The 24,393-nt window shown below is 45.0% G+C and overlaps 2 protein-coding genes across 2 annotated transcripts; both read left to right on the top strand.

The window, feature by feature from the left end:
* Window positions 1–9,812: 9,812 nt before the first annotated feature.
* On the top strand, window positions 9,813–10,820 carry LOC125362017 (olfactory receptor 52K1-like). The gene has a single exon (XM_048360675.1). It carries the CDS (start codon window positions 9,813–9,815, stop codon window positions 10,818–10,820), a length of 1,008 nt encoding a protein of 335 aa, XP_048216632.1.
* Window positions 10,821–21,328: 10,508 nt separating this feature from the next.
* Window positions 21,329–22,348, top strand: LOC125362324 (olfactory receptor 52Z1-like). Its single transcript, XM_048361112.1, has one exon. The coding sequence runs from the start codon at window positions 21,329–21,331 to the stop codon at window positions 22,346–22,348; it is 1,020 nt and encodes a 339-aa protein (XP_048217069.1).
* The last annotated feature ends 2,045 nt before the right edge of the window (window positions 22,349–24,393 follow it).

Genomic DNA, 24,393 nt, shown 5'->3' with positions numbered 1-24,393 from the left:
TCCAGCAGAAACACAAGCTCACTAAAGACAAGAAGAAAAAAAAAAAAAAAAACAACAGGAAAAAAACAGCCCAACAAGAAAATGGAAGGAGAAAAAACACCCTTATCCTTGATCTCTTTAAATATAAATGGCTTAAACTCCCCGATCAAGAGGAGCAGACTGGCAGAATGGATCCGCAAGCAAAAAGTTGACATCTGTTGTCTACAAGAGACCCACCTTACAGCAAGGGACAAAAACAGGCTTCGAATGAAAGGATGGAGCAAGATCTACCAAGCAAATGCACCCACCAAAAAGGCAGGTGTAGCCATCCTGATCTCAGACAAGCTGGATTTCTCTTTAAAGTCCACTCAAAAAGACAAAGAAGGACACTACATATTGATACAAGGAAAAATCCAGAATCAAGACATCACGGTGATAAATGTATACTCACCGAACAAAAGAGGCCCGACATATGTCAAGCAAATTCTCACAGAATTACAGAGCAAGATAGATGCAAACACAATCATAGTGGGTGACTTTAATACTCCTCTCTCTCCAAGAGACAGATCCAACACCCAGAGGATTAGTAAGGGAGCTGAGGACCTAAATAACACCATTGCCCAAATGGATCTAACAGACCTATATAGAACCTTCCACCCTACAGAGACCCAATACACCTTCTTTTCAGCAGCCCATGGATCATATTCCAAAATAGACCACGTCATAGCCCACACAAAGAACCTCAGCAAATACAAAAGAATTGACATCATCCCATGTATTATATCTGATCACAGTGGATTAAAGGTAACCCTCAACAACAAAGGATACCACAGAGCCTATACACACTCTTGGAGGCTAAACCCCACGCTGCTATCCAACACTTGGGCCACAGATCAAATTAAAGATGAAATCAACGAATTCATAAGCCACAATGACAAAGAAAACACATCACAAAGAAACCTATGGGACACAGCTAAGGCAGTACTGAGGGGCAAGATCATTGCACTCAGTACCCACATTAAAAGAATGGAAGCAGAGCAGGTGAATACCCTCACGATGAAACTAAAACAACTGGAGAAACAAGAAATGACAGAATCTAAAACGACTAGGAGGGGAGAGATTACAAAGATTAAAGAAGAGATAAATCTGATTGAAAATAGAAAGACCATTCAACAAATAAATAAGACTAAAAGCTGGTTCTTTGAGAAAATAAACAAAATTGACAGACCCCTTGCAAGACTCACAAAAAAAAGAAGAGAAGAGACTCATATTCGTAAAATCAGGGACTCCACAGGAAAAATTACAACAAATACACACGATATTCAAACAATCATAAGGAGCTATTTCCAAAACCTCTACTCAACAAAAAACAATAATTTTACAGAGATGGATCAATTCTTAGAGAAATACAAACTGCCCAAACTGAACCAAGAAGAAATAAATCAACTAAATAAACCAATAACTTACGGTGAGATACAGGAGGTAATCAAGAACCTCCCTACTAAGAAAAGCCCAGGCCCAGATGGATTCACCAATGAATTCTACAAAACCTTTAGTGAGGAGCTAATTCCAATACTCCTCAAACTCTTCCGCGAAATAGAAACGGAGGGAAAAATCCCGAACTCATTCTACGAAGCTAATATCATACTCATCCCCAAACCAGGCAAAGATCCAACAAAAAAAGAGAACTACAGACCAATATCACTAATGAACACAGATGCAAAGCTCCTCAATAAAATATTAGCTAACAGGATCCAGAAAGTGATCAAGAATATCATACATCATGACCAAGTAGGCTTCATCCCTCAGTCACAAGGATGGTTCAACATCCGTAAATCAATCAATGTAATTCACCACATAAACAGAACTAAAATCAAGAATCACATTGTTATCTCAGTCGATGCCCAAAAAGCCTTTGACAAAATACAACATCCATACCTATTAAAAGCTTTGGAGAGAACAGGAATAGATGGAACATTCCTCAAAACAATAAAAGCCATATACAACAGACCAACTGCTAATATCATATTAAATGGAGAGAAACTTAAATCATTCCCCCTAAACACAGGAACAAGACAAGGATGCCCACTCTCCCCACTTCTGTTCAACATAGTACTGGAATCCCTAGCCATAGCAATAAGGCAAGAGGAAGACATCAAAGGGATCCACATCGGCAAGGAAGAAATCAAGTTATCCCTATTCGCAGACGACATGATCTTATATCTCAAGGACCCAAAAAACTCAGTACCCAAACTCCTACATCTAATAAACCAATTTGGCAAAGTAGCAGGATACAAAATCAATCCACAAAAGTCAGCAGCTTTTCTGTACACCAGCAATAGACAAACAGAAAAGGAAATTATGGAAACGATTCCATTTACAGTAGCCAAAAAAAGAATAAAGTACCTAGGGATCAACTTAACCAAGGACGTGACGGACCTATTCAATGAAAACTACAAAAATCTAATAAGGGAAATCAAAGAAGACACAAGGAGATGGAAAGACCTCCCATGCTCATGGGTAGGCAGAATCAATATAGTGAAAATGGCCATACTGCCCAAATTGTTATACAAATTCAATGCAATACCTATCAAAATCCCAGCCACATTCTTCACTGAAATAGAGAAACCAATCCATAAATTCATATGGAACAGCAAAAAACCTAGAATAGCCAAAGCAATTCTAGGCAAAAAACATAGTGCAGGAGGTATCACCATACCAGACTTCAAGCTCTACTACAAGGCCATCATAACAAAAACAGCATGGTATTGGTATAAAAACAGATCGGAAGACCAGTGGATTAGAATTGAAGACCCAGAAATAAAACCGCACTCTTACAGCCAACTGATATTCGACAAAGGAGCTAAAGACATACAATGGAATAAACATAGCCTCTTCAACTACTGGTGCTGGGAGAACTGGGCAGCCATATGCAGAAAACTCAAAGTAGACCCAAGCCTATCACCATGTACCAAGATCGACTCAAAATGGATCAAGGACCTCAACATCAGACCTGAATCCTTGAAACTACTGAAGGACAGAGTAGGAAAGACACTAGAACTTATAGGCACAGGAAGGAACTTCCTGAATAGAGTCCCAGGCGCACAACAAATAGGGGAAAGACTCAACAAATGGGACTACTACAAATTAAAAAGTTTCTGCACAGCTAAGGTCATAGCCACCAAAATAGAAAGACAGCCAACGATATGGGAAAGGATATTTACCAGCACAGCAACAGACAAAGGCCTGATATCTGTCATCTACAGAGAACTCAAAAAACTAAGCCCCTCCAAGCCCAATAAACCTATTAGGAAATGGGCAAAAGAGCTAAAGAGAGACTTCACAAGAGAAGATATAAAAATGGCAAAGAAACACATGAGGAAATGCTCAACATCCCTGCTAGTAAAGGAAATGCAAATAAAAACAACCCTGAGATACCACCTCACCCCAGTTAGAATGGCCTATACTCTGAACTCAGGAAACAACAAATGCTGGAGGGGCTGTGGGGAAAGAGGAACCCTTCTCCATTGTTGGTGGGAGTGCAAATTAGTACAGCCACTTTGGAGAACAGTATGGAGGTTTCTCAAAAAGCTCAATATAGACCTACCCTATGACCCAGCCATACCACTCCTAGGCATCTATCCTAAACAGCAAAACCCAAGATATCAAAAGGACATTTGTACTTCCATGTTTATCGCAGCACAATTCACAATAGCCAAAATTTGGAAACAACCCAGATGCCCCTCCACAGATGAATGGATCCAAAAAATATGGTACTTATACACAATGGAATACTACATAGCGATTAGGAATGGTGAAATATTGTTATTCGCAGGGAAATGGTCAGAACTCGAACAAATAATGTTGAGTGAGACAAGCCTAGAACACAGAAAACAAAGGGGCATGATCTCCCTGATATATGACTGTTAACAAAGGGAGATGGAGAGACAGTAGAGACCAAGTCTGTGAACACTGTATATGTGCTTGATACATTGTATACTGCATATGGGTCTACCTGACCTAGACAAGGGATGGGAAAACAGGTTGTAAGATATCACAAGAAATGTACACAATGCCCTACTATGTAACTGCACCCTCTTTGCACAGCACCTTGTAAAAAAAAAAATTTATGTTCAATTGATAATAAAAAAAAATTTAAAAAAAAAAAAAAAAAAAAAAAAAATGAAAACATGTCACTTGCAGGACAGTGGATGGAACTGGAGATTATGATGATCAATAAACCAAGATCAATAAGTCAAATATTATATATTTTTTTCTCATTGATGGAATCTAGACCTAAAAGATATACTCAGATATGCATATACATATACGTATACCAACATAATTGTGACTATGGGGTGATGGGGAAGTGAGGGGGAGGAAGAGAATGATAGAGAACAGATCAAAACTCATTGTGTCTGTGTATGAAGAGGAACCAAGGAAACTCACTCAAAGCTGTTGAACAATAGGGAGTATAGGTAATGAGGAAAGAGAGAACTAAAGAGCAGGCTAATCTGACTAAATGATGACAAGCACACTGTGAAAGACTCTGGTAAAAACCCCCTTGTACAATTAATATGCACTGAAAATGGGCAACGATGAAGGAAAGCAAAACGGGCTATGTGGAGGATGAATCCATGCAAGAAGGGGGCTACTGGAGGAGAGAGTGAAGGTGATATGGCTGAATGCATTTATAATCTATTCTCCTTCTCCCTCTCCCTCACCCTCCCCCCCCCCCGGCCCCCCAGGCTGCCTATTCCACAAAACATGAGGTAGCCATTTCCAACAGAGAGAACACATGACCATGTTTTATACTGAGCATGACTTGATACATTGGTGCTTCCTAGGAATCATTCCAGGGGACACTTCCAATAAGCAGTTGAGCGGGTCTGGATACAGCCAGATGAAATCACCTGGAGGGTCCCAGAGAGCAACTCCGCAGGGACCCTGAACTCTTCCCCACAAGCCCCCTCCTGCTCCCGGTAAGAGCTGCGGCCCCTCGCTCTCCCTGCCCCCAGGACTCTGTGGGGCGCATGCTCACCCTGGCTACCCCCAAGGCCCTGCTAATTGCCTAAGTCAGAGCCCCAAGAGAGGAATTGAGAGCATTTAATTCACTCGGGGAGCCCAGGCCTGGCTTGGCCTGGCCTTACTGTCCCTGCCTGTGTTATCGGTCCTGGTGAGTAAGGGCGGGGAAGAGGGGGAGGCCCCCAGCTGGGAGAAAATAGAGTTTAGCTCTGGAAATAAGGGCGTCCACAGCACCGCTATGCCTCCTAGGACCCTCCCCCCGTGCAGGGAGCGAGAACGGGATGTCTGTAGACTCGTATTCCCAGCCTCTAACTACGGGCTTCGGGGTCTTTGCAGTTGGCCATGCCTCCTGAATTCATCATCTGAGTCCAACCCAGAGCCATGTTGTAGGACACTGAGGCCCGTGCGCTCCTTTTCTCCTCGGTGGAGAGAATCGAATCCTAGCCTGTGCTACAGACGCTCACGCAGCAGCTCAGAAGGAAACCTCTGTGCCAGTGCCACTGGCCCACAGCTGCCATCCTAGCTGCTCAAAAGGCTGAGCGTGGAGGATTGTGGTTCAAAGCCAGCCTGGGCAGGAAAGCTGGTGAGATTCTGAGCTCCAATGAACTGCCAGAAGGATCAAAGGGGGGGGGGGGGTACGGTTCAAGCAGTAGGGTGATGGCCTTGAGAGAAAAATCGAAAGGATAGCACCAGGCCTTGAGTTCAAGCACACACACACACACACACACACACACACACACACACGAAAATCCAATCAGTCTGCACCTTTCTCATTGCCCCTGCCCACAAGCTTCTCTGCTTTGTATTAACGTAACCACGTACATGGAGCAAGTCTGTGTGCCTAGGAACTCGGGGTTCTGCCAAGACAGCACCCCAATCAGCCCTGAGCAACTGCAGCTAACCGCCTGGAAGCCCCCGCTTTACCCGAGGACAGAGGGAAGGCTGAACCTTCCCTGTTCCGCACAGATGGAGACTGAGCTGTATGACACGTATGTCTACAGAGCCGGGAGTAGAATGGGGGACACTCTCTGTGTCTGTCCCTAAGTCCGCTGAGCAGGGCAGCCGGCTTTCTTCTGTCTCAAACTCCTTTCTTAGCTTCAGAGTTGGGGACCAAACTCCCTTCCTTCAGAAAAGAGAGGAACAATAGCAGCGCCGCAGGAAGCACTTCCCAACAGCCCTCCCTTAGAGCCAAAGGCTCCTGGACTTCGGAGGTCTCTGGCGCCGTGGTTCTCTGATCCTATGAGCCCAGTGGAGGCCAAGAAAGAACAGGGCTAATCAGCCTTCCCTCTGCCCTGCCCCGTGCTCCCTACCATTAAATAACTTGAGATCTCAGCAGTTCCTGCCTCCTTGCTACTCTCCAGATCACCTATGAGAACCCTAGACTAGGGTCCCTCTCCTTAGTCTCGGCTCCAGGGTCCCCAATGTAACCCCTCCTTTTCTTGAAGACCCTCAGGTCAGCCTAGGATGGTCCCCAGGATTTGAGAGCCTCCTTCCTAAAGGGGCCACAGCTGCGCAGCCAGGGTTGGGAGAATGATGTTTCTAGGTGATTGTTCCAACAAAGGAGAAGTTGGGCAGGAAGCGTAGAGCGAGGGAGGAAGAACCAATGGCACAGAGTTTTGTATGGCACAGTAATAAAAGATGACAGAAGGAAACTGTTGGTCTGTTCTATTTTCATATTCTAAAAAAGGAAGAACCTAGTGGAGAAGGAAATTAAACCCAAGATGGGGAAGAAAAACTCAAGACAATGCCCCTAAAAGTTGAGTTCTGGGTTACTGAGAAAACTGGCAAATATTCTTGTAGTCTTGGAGCGATGGAAAAAGAGTGGAAACTAGCTAGACATCAAGTCACCAAAGCGAGGAGGGAAATGGCAACTCAGAGTCAGTCCTCCTACATGGCGTCAAACTCCTAGATCCTGTCTCTAAACAGCGGACAGAGGAACACGCCCGTGCGCGAGGGAAGATGGTCCTTGAATAGTGCCCAGTGTAGCTAGCAAAGCCTGTGGCTTTGTGTTTCCTAGCATTAGACTTTTAAATGCAAAACAATCCAAGAAGTCACCAACACGTACACAAAAACAAGCACGAGGCCAAGAAGAGCTGAACAGAGAGTTGGGAGCTTGAAGACAGATTCTACAGCAAATAAAGATTCAGAAAACCACAGGGCACGGGTGGCTCATGCCTGTAATCCTAGCTACTCAAGAGGGCTCAGGCTCTGAGGATAGAGGGTTGAAGCCAACACCAGCAGGACCGTCTGTCAGACTCTTCTCTCCAGCTAACCACCAAAAGAATAAATAAATAAAAGAAGTAGAACTGTGGCTCAAGTGGTAGAGCGCTAGCCTGGAGCACAAAAGTTCAGGAACAGCACCCAGGCCCTGAGTTCAAGTCTCGAGACCAGTACAAAACAAAATTGAGAAAACAGAAAGAGGTCTTGAAGTTACAGCCATTCAAATGGTATGAGGAGGCAGAGGAGGAGAGAAAACTATATCAGCTAAAAACAAAACAACAAAGACAGGAAAAAAAGAGAAACAGGAAGTTGATGTCTATGTTATAATCTGATAAAAAGGCTCTGGTATTTTCTGTCACCTTGACAGAAGTAAGTAGAAAAGTGGTCCATTGAAGACTTATTCTCTGATACTTGGTGAAATCCTCAAACCATTCATGGACTCTCTGGAGCACTGTGACTGCATTAATAGGGGCATTGGTTGTTTCTTTTTGCTTTGCTATTTCATTTCACTTCATTCTCTGTCACTTTGGCTGTGAAGCGCTTTGGGAGGCTTGCACTATTCTGGGATCTCCTTGTTTGACAGGGAAGTCTTGTCAGTATGTTCTGTTAGGATCTAAGTAAGGGGTTTACCAAACAGAAAAGGGAAAATGCTGCGTGGATGTTAAAGGTAATAAAAGAAAAGGGTAGAGGTGAAAGAATGAAAATGTGGGATTCAAATACTCGGTAGTTTTCAGATTTGCCACAGGAGATGCTATTTTTAGAATGTCATAAGAAAGAGTGACTTGAAAAAGAATATATATGCACATATTTTTTTCAGAATTTCAGCACTAATGGACTACGTATATATACTTCAATTGTTTTTAATAATTTTATAATTGATATTTATTGAACTGAGGAATTAAGAATACAAACTGTAATTTTTATCTTTGGTTTTTCTTGGATATTATTTTTATGGCTTAAATTTTATTTTATTTACTCACTTATTTATCCATTTGTTTTTGGTAGTGGTGGTGGTAGTCGTGGAGCTTGAACTCTGGGCCTGGGTGCTGTCCCTAAGCTCTTCAGCTCAAGGCTAGCGCTCTACCACTTTGAGCCACAGCAACAGTTCCAGTTTCTAGTGTTTAATTGAAGATAAGAGTCTCACAGACTTTCCTGCCTGGGCTGGCTTTGAACCATGATCCTCAGATCTCAGCCTCCTGAGTAGCTAAGATTACAGACATGAGCTGGCTGGCTTAAATTTTATAACAATTTATATTTGAGGAAACTCTAGGTCGTTTGGAATTTTGGACTCTTTATAAAGGAAAACTTGTAAGAATATCAACACTTTATTTTCTTGACTGTCGTTTTGTGTTTTGTGTTACAAAAGCTTTTCTGCTTTGTATGTGCCAATACTGGGGCTTGCGCTCTAGGCTTGAGCTCCGTCCTTAGCGTTTTCACTCAAGGTGCTACTCTACCACCCAGTCACACTCCACTCCCATCTTTTTTGGTGGTTAATTGGAGATTAGAGTCTCATGGACTTTCCTGCCCAGGCTGGCTTCAAACCACAATCCTCAGATCTCATTCTCTTGAATAGCTAGGATTTTAGGTGCAAGCCACCAGTGCCTGGCTAGCTTTTCTGCTTTCAAAAAAGTGCCTATTAACCTAAATATATAATTTGTTATACTGTACAACATTTCTCACTTTGAAGCAGTAATGTTTTATCTGAGTGGATGTTCACTTATACATCCTGATCATTGTTTAAACAGGTCTTTAACCTTATACTGGTTGAAAAATAAATCTTAACATTGAAACTAAGTAGAAAAAAAAATAGACCAAGAAGCATGTAAAGCCAACAAAAGAAGGAGAGACTCTCTAGACAATCAGGAATGAATTCACCAAGAACACAAGATTCTGGCCAAGTGTATTTTTGACAGGATTACTGAAAGTGGTACATCCTAGCATATATATATGGATGTAATTGGATTTTGCTGCTATGTTCTTACAAAGCCTTGAAATCCTCGTGCCCTGCCTGCTACCCTTATAGGATGTGGGAAAGGAAAAATGTGAGCTCTCTCCAACATGTGCTGTCTCTCAACTCTTTAATCTCAAACTTCTTAAGCTTTCCAGGTGGGCAGTGGGGTACCCAGGGTGTAATCATTTGCACCCATCCTGTAAATTTTACCCCAGCGCCTGACTTTGAAAGGAGGAGCAAGTATTTGCTTTGTGTGTTCGTCTTAGGTTTAGGACAGACAGGGCTCTGTTACTGCATTTTCTTTCTTTCTTGTCACTTCAGGTTTGTGCGATGCATTGTGAGTTCACTCGAAACATTATCCATGATCCATTATCCATGAGGTCCTGCAAGCCCCGCAGGCATAGAAACTAGAATAATGTAGTTCTCGTTCTAGTTTCCATGGTTCTCTATGGAAAGTGATTTCTTGACGGTCAAGTTCACCAAGAACGCTTGTTTTTTTTTCTCTGCAGAACTCCAGTCGGTCATGAAGCACGAAGCACCCCGGGCGGCCTAGAGAGGCTGGGGCCGAGGCAGCTGGGTTCTGGCCCTCGCGCCCCTGGGCCTCCGCCTCAGACCCACCCTTGCTCTCTCGGGAAGGATGTCCGGGTGGAGCGACGGCAGCTTCAACGGGTCCTACAGCAGCTTCGTCCTGGTGGGCTTCCCGGGGCTGCAGGAGTCCCGGGGGCTGCTGGTGCTGCCCTTCCTCGGCCTCTACCTGGTGATCCTGGGTAGCAACGGCCTGGTCATCGGCACGGTGTGGGCGCAGAGGAGCCTGCACCAGCCCATGCACCTGCTCATCGCCCTGCTGCTGGCCGTCAACGTCTGCGCCGCCACCACCGTGCTGCCCGCCATGCTCTTCAGCTTCTCGGCGCGCTTCAACCGCATCTCGCTGCCCCGCTGCCTGCTGCAGATGTTCTGCATCTACTTCCTCATCGTCTTGGACTGCAACATCCTCCTGGTCATGGCGCTGGATCGCTACGTGGCCATCTGCCACCCTCTGCGCTACCCGGAGATCGTCACGGGCCGGCTCCTGGCCGGCCTGGTCGGGGTGGCCGCGGCCCGGAGCACGGCCGTCGTGGCCCCCGTGGTGGTGCTGGCTTCCCGGGTGCGCTTCTGCCGCTCGCACGTCATCCATCACTTCGCCTGCGAGCACATGGCCCTGATGAAGCTGTCCTGCGGGGACGTGTCCCTGAACAAGGCGGTGGGGCTGGCGATCCGCGTCTTCAACCGGGTGCTGGACCTGCTGCTCCTGGCCGCGTCCTACTCGCGCATCGCGCGCGCCGCCCTGCGCATCTCCGCGGGCGCCGCGCGCGCCAAGGCGCTGCACACGTGCGGCTCGCACCTGCTGGTCGTCGTCACCGTCTACGCCTCCACCGTGTCCTCGTCCGTCGTCTACCGCGCGGCCCGCGGGGCCTCCCAAGACGTGCACAACCTGCTCAGCGCCTTCTACCTGCTGCTCCCGTGCCTGCTCAACCCCGTCATCTACGGCGCCAGGACCAAGGAAATCAGGCAGCACCTCCCCACGCGGCTGCTCCGCGGGGCGCCGCGCCCGGGCCCGGCCCCCAAACCCCAGGCCCCGCACCCACCCAGGGAGCTGCCTCGATGAATCCTGACCGGGAGGGTCACCCCCGGCTGCATGTTGGCTTGCCTATCTATCCTCCTCCCCCCTCACCCCCCGTTTTGCGAGTCTTCTATCCGTTTTCTGAAAAGCAGCCCCCTCGGCCATCGCTATATAACAATAACCAGCCGCAAAGCCAGCTCCTGCCTCGAGCTTGTAAGCTTTCTTCCCTCCCCTCCGCTCCCTTCAGCCAGGCGCTTGTGTATCATCGCTTGTTTGTTATACAGACGCGATTGCAAAGGCAGAGGGCTCCTCTAGCAAGCTGTAGAAACATGCCCTTCCGGGGCTGGGAATATGGCACAGGGCAAAGGAGGAGGATGGAGCAGTGGCCATGTTAACTCCTCAGATGGGTCAAGGAGAATGGGGACCACTTCCCTTGACTTTGATGGACAAGTTGCGGATGCTCACTTTAGCCAAGGAAGATTCTTTTAACCCTAAAGACACCATACAGAGCATCACATGGCTTTTGCCTTCAGTGGACTTAATGTTTAGAGTACAGGGCTGGGACTATGGCTCCATAGTAGAGCCCATGTTTAGCTTGCCTAGTATTCTGCATTTAATCACAAGCACCCCCTCCCATCACCGCCACCCAAGAAATAAATAATAAACAAGTTCAGAGCATGCATAGCATACAATTTCAATGCGGTGAAATGGTAGGGCCGAAATCAAAGCCACCATGGTTCTAGATGGGTCCAGTGGAGAGAAGCGTTCAGAAGGAAGCAGAAAGGAGCAGGGGGAAGGAAAAACAAAGAGGATGTGGGTAAACTGCAAAGTGGGAGGCATGAGAGGCTTCAGTAGGGCAAGGGCTGAGTTTTATTCCTGCTTCAGCCATGTACAGGTTGAAAGACTAGGGAGCAACCTTAGAATTCTCCTGAATCTCCATCTTCTCTTCTGCAAGATGGTGCCTGCTTCATGGGAACTTGATGAGGAGTCCACAGAGAAGGAAGCCCAGGAGGAGCCATTCCATGAGGTACTATGTATGAAAAAGCAAGAAAGCTAGGTCCTAAAAGAAGAAAGGATCCTTCTCTTATTGAAGCGGGGGGGGGGGGGGGGGGGGAGCCAGGCACCAGTGACACCAGCTGTGATTCTAGCTACTTAGAAAGCTGAGATCTGACGATAGAGGTTTAAAGCCAACTTGGGGCAAACAAATGCAAGAGACGCTCTCATCTCCAATTAACCAGCAACAAGCCTGAAGCAGAGGTGTGGCTCAAATGACGAACCACCATCCTTGATCAACAAAGTCAAGCAAGAGCACAAAGCCCTGAGTACCAGTACACACACACACACACACACACACACACACACACACACACACACACGGGGCAGGGGGGTGTCGAGAAGAGCAGCAGCCTAGGCATAGCCTTCATCCAGTTGTCAGAGTGCAAAGCAGAAGCTGGAGTGTTAGGGTGCGTGACTGGGCTGTCTCACACTCAAGTGTGAGAAGAGCAGAGGAGGGGATTGTGAAATATAAAAGTAGGTGTGAAGGACAGACTAGGATGGCTGGGAAGAAAGACACTAAAATACGGGGTATTTCTAGATGGAATATTTCTAGGTGACGATCATGTTCGTTTGGGGCTAGTAGACTACACGGAGACTATATCACTTGCACTAAAGAAAGCAAATAGCCACTAAAAACTATGCTGTTTGGATAATTGGCAAAGATCAACTCTGCCGTCACCCTCCAGGGTGCACGTGTACATGCATACACACACATGCACACACATGCACACATACCATGCCCAAACTTGAAGGTGTTCCAGTCACTTTTATAAAATGGCAGAGTATTTGCATGTAACCTGTCCCCGTTTTCCCACGTGTTAAGGCATATCTAGATTGCTTAGGATGCCACACAGTGTAAATATTACCTGAATCACAGTTTTGCTATATTTTTTGGTGAATCTTAGCAAGAACAAAGTCTAGGCCAGTAATGGGGGTGTACACATCATGTCATCTGGCTGTTTAAGAGGCAACGGTCAGGAAAATTGGAGTTTGAGGTCAATTTGAGCAAAACATTAGTGAGACTATATTCAACAAAGTAAGCTGGATGTAAAAATATAAGCCTTATAATCCCAGCTATGTGGGCGGCCATGGGTAGAATGTTACAGTCTGAGGCTGGATCTGGGCAAAAGCATAACTAAAACAAAGAGAGAGGGAGGGAGGGAGGGAGGGAGGGAGGGAGGGAGGGAGGGAGGGAGGGAGGGAGGGAGGGAGGGAGGGAGGGAGGGAGGATTTACTCAGTGTAGATGCAGTTTAAAATTTTTCGGCCTTGGGACTTGCACTTGCTAGGCAGGTGCTTCACCATTGGAGTCATACTCCAGCCATTTTGGCTGTTGTTACTTTTCAAATAGGTTGTTGTGTATATGCGCAGGACAGCCTGCAGCATGATCCTCTTATTTACCTTTCCTGTGTAGCTGAGATTATAGGCATGTGCCACTCTGGTCAGCTATTGTTTGTGAAGAGATCTCATAAATTTGTTTTTGTCTTGACTGGCCTTGAACTGCAGTCCTTCTGATTTCCACCTCCTGAATATCTAGGATCATAAACATGAGCCACTACACCAACTTTGTTGAGAAGAAAACATATGAATATATTATATATAATAGTAAATATGTAGTATTTATATATTAGCATAGCTTTTATAAGAGTACATCTTTGAATGCCATGTGAAACCATAGCTTTTTGTTGTTGATCCTCTTGTATCCCTTTCCTGTGGTTGTCTCCATGCTATCAGTACATCTCATCTGAATACCCTGGATACTGTATATACATGTACTAGAATTAGAGAAGGGAAAGGAAATATCAAAATCGAGAGACAAAGAATAAAAAGACAAATGACTCCAAAAGCAATACCTACAAAACCATTTGGTGTAAACCAACTGAACAACTCATGGGGGGAGAGATGAAGGGGGAGGGGGAGGGGGGAGAGAGGGAGGAGGCAACAAATTGTACAAGAAATATACCCACTGCCTTAGGTATGAAACTGTAACCCCTCTGTACATCACTTTGACAAAAAGTAAATAATCATTCAGAAAAAAGAGTATATCTTTGAGACATTGGGCAATAAAAATATTATTAAAAGTGTACAAAAATCACTAGCATTTTTATAAAGGAAAAGAGAGAAAGTGGTATAAATTTGACTAGATTAAAATTAAGAACTTTTAAAAAAAATAAAATTAAATTAAGAACTTTTGTTAACGATAGGCAGAGCTGCCACTTTTATAGTTCATTTTCTGCACTGCACTGCACAAAGGCATCTGACAAGAGCAACTAGAAGCAACTAGAAGATGAAAAGCAATCCACACTACACTTTTCAGACCATCAAAGAGACTGCTTTGTGACTTGTGCAAACATGCCCTGTGCACTGGACAGGATTTGACCAAGAAATATTGCAAAACTGGGTGTGGTGATCTATGCCTACAATTCCAGCCTGTAGGCGAAAGTGCAAAGCCAAGGGCTGAGGGTATATAGCTCAGTAGTAGGTCATGGGCCTAGCTAGCTTGCCCTGGGTTCCATTTCCAGCACTGAGACAAAAAAAACAAAAAACAAAAAAGAAAGAAAAAGAAAAAAAGAGGAGGGGAGTTAAATGGCAAGCTACAAATTTGGGGAAGATAGTTTCAATAAATTTAACTAATGAAGAACTAGTATGCAGAATATATAAAGAGCAACTATAAACCAATAAGAGAAAAACAGATGGTAGCAAAACAGGCAAAAGACTTAGCATTTCAAAAAATATGTGTAAAGTTATCTCAAATCTCTCACATACAGCTATCCAGGTTGTACACTGTATACCCACCACACCTGTCATGGTAACCTAATAGACTTGAATATATAATTCATATTTTATATATTACATGCATAATATATTATCTATTACATGTATTGTGTATATTATATATGAAGCATCAATTCCCCTGGAGATGTCAATGATACTCTCATATATTATTGATGATACTATAAATTATTACAACCACTTTGGATGATCTGTCATGATCTAGTAAAATTGAAAATATGCTGTCTCACAAATGTGAGACACATGCGCATCAAAAAAAAATATACATACAAGAATGCTCACAGTGCCCTTGTTTGGGGGGTTGTTACTGTTGTTTTGGTTTGGCTTTTGTATGTGTGTGTTTTTCATGCTAGTACCAAAGCTTGAACTCGGGGCCTTGCACTCTTGCTTGACATTTTTGTTCACAGTTGATGCTCTCCCACCTAAGCCACACCTCTATCTTGATGGTTGATGGTTAAGTGGAGATGGACTTTTTGTGTCTGGGCTGGCTTTAAATCTAGATCCTCAATTCTCAGTTTCAGAGTAGGTAAAATTATAGTAATGAGCCACCAGGACCTGCCTGTGACTTTGTTCCTAATTGTGAAAAACAGCATATAACAAATATCCTTCAGCAAAAAAAAATAGGTAGATGATAGATAGAATGATAGAGAGAGAGACAGGCAGGCAGGCAGATAGATATCATAGTAGTCTCAGGTAAGAAGGGAAAAAGGAGCATTAAAGCATAGAAAAAAGGTAGACAGGCATAATCAATACATAATATATTTATATGTGGCAATATCACAAGAGAGCCTATTAATTTGTGAAATTAATGTGTGTTTTAACTACAATCTTTGAAATCTAAAAAAAAAATGATGTATGCTAATCTCACAACAAAGAGGGACAACAGCTTCTTCTGAGGTCCCCTTGTTTCATGCTTTGAGTCCCTGGACACGACCATCCTCCGGGAATCTCCTTCAGCATCTCCTTGGGGCCACAGGAACAATTACCTACCCCTCCCCAGCCTCACCAATCCACACTGACCTCGGGCTTTACCTCTCCAGAGGCGGAACAAAGCTCCAGCAGACCACAACCCAGTCAGAAGCCACCGCAGGCTGCACGGTGAGAAGAGCTCTGTAGGGTATTTGGAGGGAGGGAAAGCTGAGATTGGAATGAACTCTACCCTTCACCACTGGCAAAGTTAGGCTCCTACCCAGCCCTATCCCTCAATACCTATGGTATTTGAATGAGGTAATTTAACCTCTCTAAACCTCAGTGTCCTCCTCTACAAAGTGGGATAATAAGTAGAATTGTTTTCTCAGAGTTAACCATGAGACATTAAATCCATGGGAAACTCTTGGAACATGTGTGCTTTGTAGTAAGTACTCAGGACAGGTTAACTCTCAGTGTTGCTGCTGAGATGAGTTCTTGCAAGCTTGGCAAGTGCTGTGTTTATTGGGGATCTGAGAGTTGTAGAGCAGTCTGAGGAGACCTGGAATTGAGGGTGGCTCTGCTTGCTAAGCGAGACTCAGCGTATAACTGGAAATTCCTGCTCCTCAACAGGGTTATGCTTTCTTTCATTCAACCTCCAAGGGTTGCTCCAAGGGTTCAGTAAGATGGCTTTGTGGACTTGTTAATCCCTTCAGCACGGCGTGTTTATTTCCTAGTGCTGGGGGTTCACCTCAAGGTCTCAAGCTTGCAAAACCATGCTGGCAGCCTCTCCTCGTATTCATTATTTCTGGAATAACCAATGGTGCTTTATAACCACGGCCACTTGGGTTGCAATCTTCCCACTTGTGTTTTCCCATGTTGCTGGGGATGACAAGAGGGTGCCACTGCACCGAGCCACTAGTTAAGATGGGGTCTCAAAAACTTCTTTCCCAGGGCTGGCCTCAAACCATGATCTCCTCGATCTTTATCGTCAAAACAGCTTGAATGACAGGTTTGAGCCACTATACCTGGCTGACATTTGAGCACCTCCATTCTGCAATAGACTGTATGCTGGGCACTGGGGCACAGAGGATCCCCACTTTCAATCTGGTGGGGAGATCAGGAGGTCAGTGACTGCAATGAGAAAGACATTCAAGAGCTTAGCTTTAAAACGCGAGGAGAAAGACTGGGATCTCAAAGGCTCTGTAGAGTTAAGAAAACGTTTCCTTTCTCCAGCAACAGAGACTTGAACTTTTTTCATCAGGTCAAGGGAAAGAAGTGAGATGTGAGATGTTGCGAAGGCAGAGAGAGAAAGCCATCTCCTCTGGAGCTGAAGGAAGGAAGAGGATGAGAGGGGAGGGCAGCTTGTGCGGACAGGAGGGGACTGACTGACGTTCTTGTCTGGGGCTTACATGTGCCTCTTCCCCCAGGACTCCTCATTTCAGTTCTGTCTGTCCCACTCTTCTGCTGCTCAGAACATCAATCCTTTTAGGGTAATTTAGCTGCCTTCCACTCCCTCCTCTACTCATCACTAAGTTCTTATACCATGAAGCCTCCAGAGCAACCAAATCTCTTCAAATGCTGGTGTGAACCAAATTCTGGTTTCCAGCACCGTTTGCTACCGGTGCTCATTCTGCCTGCTTCCCTTCTTTTCTTTCTTTACACAATCCTCTCTTTGTGGTGTGTGTGCCAGTCTTGTTTGAACTCAGGGCTTTGGCACTGTCTTTGAGCTTTTTTGACTCAAACCTAGCATTCTCCTACTGGAGCACAGCTCCAATTCCCCGGCTTCCCTTGTTTTAGTCACTTGCATTGATCTATTTATTTGGCCTACAATCATGGGGCTTGAACTCAGGGCATGGGTGCTGTCACTGAGCTTTTTTGCTCAAGGCTAGTGCTCTACTCCTTTGAGCCACAGTGCCACTTTGTTTTCTGGTGATTAATTGAAGAGGTTGAGTCTCACAGGCTTTCCCGTCTGCACTGACTTCAAACTGCAATCCTCAGATCTCAGCCTCCTGAGTAGCTAGGATTACAGGTATGAGCCATAGCTGCCCAGTTTAGCATTATATCCTAAAAATGAGTACATTATAATCCCAACACTTTCATCTCCAGGTTAATTCCTCATGAGCTCTTCACTCTTAGCTACAGTTATTGATTGGACCGTTAGTCCTCAAGATATCAAAATGAAGTTTATTAATGGTACTTCCTAGCACTCTTAGCCCTTTCCCTTTTTCAGGTTGTAGCAGCTTTAACATGCTTATATATATGGTCAGTTGTAGGGCTTGAACTCAGAGCCTGGGCACTATCCCTGAGCCTCAAGGTTAGTGCTCTACCACTTGAACCACAGCAACTACTTCTGGTTTTTGAGTGGTTAGTTGGAGATATGAGTTTTACATGGACTATTCCACCCGAGCTGGCTTCAAACTGTGATCCTCATATCTTAGCCTCCTGAATAGCTAGGATTACAGGTGTGAGTCACCAGTGCCCAGCTTTATATATCTTTTTAGTATTTACTTATTTTTTATTAAATAGTTGTACAAAGGAGTTTCAATTCCAGAAGTCAGGTTACGAGTACAATGCATCTTAATCAATGTCGTCCTCTCCATCATTCTCTCTCATCTTAAAAAAGCAAAATAAACAACCTTTGAAGTTGAGTTTAAAAAACATGAAATTAAGGGGCTGGGAATATGGCCTAGTGGCAAGAGTGCTTGCCCCATATACATGAAGCCCTGGGTTCGATTCCCCAGCACCACATATATAGAAAACAGCCAGAAGTGGTGCTGTGGCTCAAGTGGCAGAGTGCTAGCCTTGAGCAAAAGGAAGCCAGGGACAGTGCTCAGGCCCTGAGTCCAAGGCCCAGGACTGGCAAAAAAAAAAAAAAGAAAGAAATTAAAAGGTTGATTTCTAGCTGGGCACTGGTGGCTCACACCTGTAATCCTAGCTACTCAGGAGGCTGAGATCTGAGGATCATGGTTCAAAGCCAGCCCAAGGAAGAAAAGTCTGTAAGATTCCTGTCTCCAATTAACTACCAGAAAACCAGAAGTGCGCTATGGCTCAAAGTGGTAGAGCACTAGCCTTGAGCCAAAAAGCTCAGGGACAGTGCGTAGGTTCTGAGTTCAAGTACCACGACCAACAACAAAAGTTGATTTCTCTCTACTTCTAATTGGTTCTTAAATCAGATTAGTTTGTCTCTAGAAACATCCACCCTACCCCCACCCCACTTCATCTTTCCTAAGTTCTTTCTGTTTTATTTATTTATTTATTTATTTTTGCCAGTCCTGGGGTGTGAACTCAGGGCCTGTGCACTGTCCCTGGCTTTATGCTCAAGGCTAGCACTCTACCACTTAAGCCACAGTGCTACTTCAGGCTTTTTCTGTTTATGTGGTGCTGAGGAATCCAATCCAAGGCTTCATGCATGCAAGGTGGGCACTCTACCACTAAGCCACATTCCCAGCCCCTAAGTTCTTTCTTAAGCCAGTTAACTGACATTTCCATCTCTCACAGTTCTTTTCATCTCTTTGGTTCCCACTTTGCAGGGTTGTTATTCTACACCAATTTTATTGACTACTTTGGGCCTCATGTCAGAGAAGCCCCTTAAGGAATCTACCTGAGGAGACCAATTGACAGTCACATGACAGAAACAGAGCAATCTTGCCCAGTGAAGAAATTCATGAACATCTTGAATTATTTTTCTCCCTAAAATATGGCCACTCTCCAACATGTGTGGAGAAAAGGACAATGAGTTTCCTTCACTCTTTCGTTTCTAGGACTGGGGCTTGAACTCAGGACTGGGTGCTGTCCCTTAGATGTTTTTGCTCAAGGCTGGTACTTTACTACTTGATTCACATCTCTGCTTGCCACATTTTGGTGGTTAATTAGAGATGAAGAGTCTCATGGACTTCCCTGCACGGGCTGGCTTCAAGTGGTAATTCTTAGATATCAGCCTCCAGCATAGCTGGGATTACAGGCTGAGCCACCAGCACCTGACAGGTCTCTTCATCTCTCACCTCACTCCACTGCCATGTTCACTCTCCTCCCGAAAGGTCTTCCACAGACTCCACTAGAATTGTTACCACCTTCCCACAAGGGTTGTCTGACACTTGTCCAATCTCAACAAACATACTTCCCAAATCTATGTTCTGCTTTTGAATTCAATGTTCTAAGGCTTCCAGAAATACACCCAAGGGGGCTTTGGGATTCCCAATCCATGTCCCCTTGAGTTCTCCTTGTAGTGTGAATATGAGATCCAGGTGTCCCTTTTTCCTCTGTGGCTATTATAACACGTGACACACAGTGATTTTTCAAAGACAATATATTCAAGCTTAGTGAAAAGGAAGAAAAATATATCCATATTGTTCCACTATCTATAAGTTATCTCTAATCTTCGGTGTAGCTAATATTAATACAGATAAAGTGGCAGCTGCCTAGTCTACGTGACATTTCAGACTTCCAGCCCTATAACCCAGCAAATCTTAGGTAAAGCACAATAAATTGTTATCCTAAAATTACTAAAAGAATAGATCTGAGAAGTGACTCCTCAGGTTCAAATTCAACTGTGTTATTTTTGTTTATTTGTTTTGTTCTTGTTGCCAGTCCTGGGGCTTGGATTCAGGGCCTGAGCACTGTCCCTGGCTTCTTTTTGCTCAAGGCTAGCACTCTACCACTAGAGTCACAGCGCCACTTCTGGCCGTTTTCTATATATGTGGTGCTGAGGAATCAAACCCAGGTCTTCATGTATACGAGGCGAGCACTTTACCAGTAGGCCATATTCCCAGCCCCCAACTCTGCTATTTAATAGCCATAAAACCTTAAATGGGGCTGAACCTTTACTTTGTCTCAGTTTCCTCATGGATAAAATCAGAAGTTTTTAAAAGTTAACATACAAAAGCATCTTGGATGTTTCCAAATGTATACTCAATGTTCAATAAGCATTAGCTGTATCTTTGTATATCAGTCATCACATCAAACTGTGCTTCCTAGGAATCTGGGTAAGACAGCTCTGCCTTGCTGAATTATGTATCTTCCCATTTCTACTCCCTTAATTATGCAAAAAGTTCTGTTCTACGCATCCAATTACATGTGTGGCCTGCTCCATCGTCTTCTTACTCCTCACCCACGGACTCACAAGCAATGCTTGTGAGCTTGGAGCTCTGGGCAGCACTGGAGGCATGCCCTCCCAGAACTCAGAAAGGAAAGCAAGGTCATCATCAAGGACACTGAAGATGAGGCCAGGTAGGAGGACAAGACCATTTGAGTGGGCCTTAAGAAAGAACCAGGCTCTTATAACAGGTTGCTTTTGGTCCAGAAAGACCAACTTCCTCAGCAACGTTCCTCTGGCTTAGCTTCAGCGTGCCTGAGCAGTGAGCCCACCGTTCCTGGCTGGTTTTTCCCTCCCCACGAACGTGTCTGTCCTTCTCACGCTCTTTAAATCAAAGTTCTTCACGTTTTCTCTTCCTAACAAAGGACTCTTCTTCTTCAGCCTCTCTGGTGTTACCTTTGCCCATCATTATTTTACCCTCCCCGTTCCTATAGCATATTTACATTTTTCTCCTTACCTTCTATTTGGCAATCAAATGCCTGTAATATAGATAAACAAGGATCTTGAGTTTCCATGAGCTCCTAGAGGACAAGAAAATCTGTGTAGCTTCCACAACCCCTCACATTGTACTGTCTGCTCCAAAGTACAAGACACACAGACAGACAGACAGACAGATTTTCATAAAATCCTCAGGCCCACAAAATAACCATTTCATTCTTACTGCCTCTGATCCCCATTCCTGGTGCCAGCCCAGGTCTGAAGCTAATGGGTGAGGACGGAAATATCACCCTCTTCAACATCTCCTATACCAGCTTCTTCCTGGTGGGTTTTCCTGGACTGCAACAGGGGAGGTCCCTTTTGGTCCTGCCTCTCACCTTCCTCTACGTGACCATCATTACTGCCAATGCTCTGGTCATCTACACGGTGGCGGCTCAGCGGGGTCTGCACCAGCCCATGTATGTACTTATTGCGCTGCTCCTGGCTGTGAATATCTGTGCCGCCACAGCTGTGATGCCTAAAATGCTCGAAGGCTTTGTCCATTATGCGAATCCCATTTCGCTGCCTGGCTGCCTGGCCCAGATGTTCTTCATCTACTTCACCCTTCTTCTGGATTACAATCTCCTGCTGGCCATGGCCCTGGACCGCTACGTGGCCATCTGCCACCCACTCCGTTACTCTGACCTGATGACCTCCCGCCTGCTGGGCCTACTGGCCATCTTTGCCCTGACACGGAGCCTGGGCGTGGCAGCACCGTTGGTGGTACTGACTGCACAAGCCCGCTTCTGCCACACAGCTGTGATTCGACACTTCACCTGTGAGTACATCGCACTGCTAAGCATAGCTTGTGGAGACCTGACCTTCAACAACCAACTGGGATTGGCTATGCGGTTGATCACGGTGACCTTTGACCTGGTCCTGCTGGGCACTTCCTATACTCGAATCATCTATGCCGCTTTCCGAATCTCCTCTGGGGGAGCCCGCGCCAAGGCCCTGAACACCTGTGGCTCCCACTTGCTGGTCATCCTTACCATCTACCTCTCTGGTCTTTCCACTTCCATTGTGTTTCGAGTAGCCAAGACGGTGTCCCAGGATGTGCAGAATCTCCTCAGTGCCATCTATTTGCTGCTGCCAGGAACCTTGAATCCTCTCATTTATGGGGTGAGGACTAGGGAGATCCGGGAACATGTAGGAAAGATGCTCTGTGGGAAGGAGCCACGTCAGGAGGTGGGAAAGGTATCCCAGACCTTACAGAACATGAGAGGAGAGAGGAAACTGCCAGGGTAAGGAGACAACTGAGAAGCTGGGGCTGTGACCTCTAGGAACAAGAACTAGGCAAGCAGTACTGAGACAGGCTGCAATTTCCTTACATTATAGGCTCAACAGCAGAGCTATTGTTGGTCAACTATGATTATTTATTTATTTTTTCCAGTCCTGGGGCTTGGACTCAGGGTCTGAGCACTGTCCCTGGCTTCTTTCCTTTTTGCTCAAGGCTAGCACACTACCACTTGAGCCACAGCGCTGTATATGCGGTGCTGAGGAATCGAACCCAGGGCTTCATGTATACAAGGCGAGCACTTGACCACTATTTGTTGAATTATTAGAATGTTCTGTCTTTACCCCAATAATAAAACTGCTTGTAACTACTTATCCTTATTTGGCTCTGTCCTCTGATCCTTGGGAAAGCACAAATTAACATGTGAATACATGTAGCTTTACTAGGATACATACAGAACCTGCCTGAACTTTGAGTGAGAAGCAAGCAGTTCAAGCCCTTACCTAGGGCTGTCTCTCCCAAAATTAGCCTAAGTCTAGACATGAAGTTCAGTGTGGCCAAACATGCTGTCAGCCTTGAGGTTTCTATTCTAATTCAAGAACTAGGCTAGTATGATCTGCCCTTGTCAGGGTAGTGTATAGTCTCTACTACTCAATAGGCTGAGGCAGCAAGATCTCCTGAGTCAAGTTCAGTGCCAGCCTGGATAGTACATGAGACACTGTGTCCAAACTTAAAAACAGTAAGTTAAAAAGTAACTCCTTTGCTTAAAAGACATATAGCTTCCTGTCATCTCTAGAAGGGAGCTATGTTGCCTGCACACTGCATAAAACCACTGATTTTTTCTCTTTCCCTGTCAACTCACCAGAGTGGACTCATGAGGCCATAGATACAGATAGGGAGAGAGATGGCAGTGTCGCAGGAGCAGGGGCCACCACATTTGAGCGGTTTCTCCGTATGTCACTGGGGTCTTCAGTGCCTGCTTGAGTTAGATCTTGTCTATCAATTCTACTTGAGGATGGGGTGCTGCCCTATGTGTCCAAATGAAACCACACAAAGCTAATGAACCCCTATCCCATTGGAATTACCATTACCTTTACCATAACCCCTTGTCATGCTACAATGTCCCTTTTCTGCAAAACCCAAACAGGTAAGTTGAATGGGGACAGGTTAGAAATTCCCGCTCTTGAGTTCTTCACATCAGTGGTGGTGCTAATCTTTGCCATCCTTCCAGAAAGGCATTGCTAATGTTGGCTGGCCACTTCCTTAGTGACTTACACTTGGCTTTTCCTGTTCTAACAGCCCTAGCTCCAGAAGCAGGAAATCAATGTGAGGTATGTCTTTCACAATTATGCATTACAGGACTGAAGAAATAACCACAGGATAGTTTCTGGAATGCACAAGATGGACCAGAACAAAGACTCCATTATCACCTGACCTCCATAAGCTTTTACTCCACAGTGACATTTGGGGTTTCCTGTATCAGCTCAATGCCTGTGCCCAGAAATCCCTGATTTATTTCCTTTTGTCCAATATAGTCACTCTAGTAAAAGGCCACAGGCTCCTATGGACTGTACTAGAGTAAGGTAAGATTAAATATATATATTTGGCAGTGTAGTGTAACTAGATACTATAATGTAAATCAGAAGGGTGAATTAAACCAAAAGATGATACCAATTTCTTGGAAGTCTCTTTGATGAAACCTAAACATGAAGTTCTATTTAAAAAAACAAACTGGACTGGGAATGTGGCTTAGGGGTAGAGTGCTTGCCTAGCATACACAAAGCCCTGGGTTCGATTCTTCAGCACCACATGAACAGAAAAAGCTGGAAGTGGCGCTGTGACTCAAGAGGTAGAGTGCTAGCCTTGAGAAAAAATAAGCTCAGGGACAGTGCTCAGGCCTTGAGTTCAAGCCCCAGAACTGGGAAAAAAAAAATAAACTATCCAAAAAAATCCCTATATTTGGGGCTGGGGATATGGCCTAGTGGCAAGACTGCTTGCCCCGTATACATAAGGCCCTGGGTTCAATTCCCCAGCACCACATATATAGAAAATGGCC

Source organism: Perognathus longimembris, chromosome 13, assembly GCF_023159225.1.
Source record: "Perognathus longimembris pacificus isolate PPM17 chromosome 13, ASM2315922v1, whole genome shotgun sequence".
NCBI lineage: Eukaryota > Metazoa > Chordata > Mammalia > Rodentia > Heteromyidae > Perognathus > Perognathus longimembris.
This window is presented reverse-complemented; position numbering and strand designations above follow the sequence as displayed.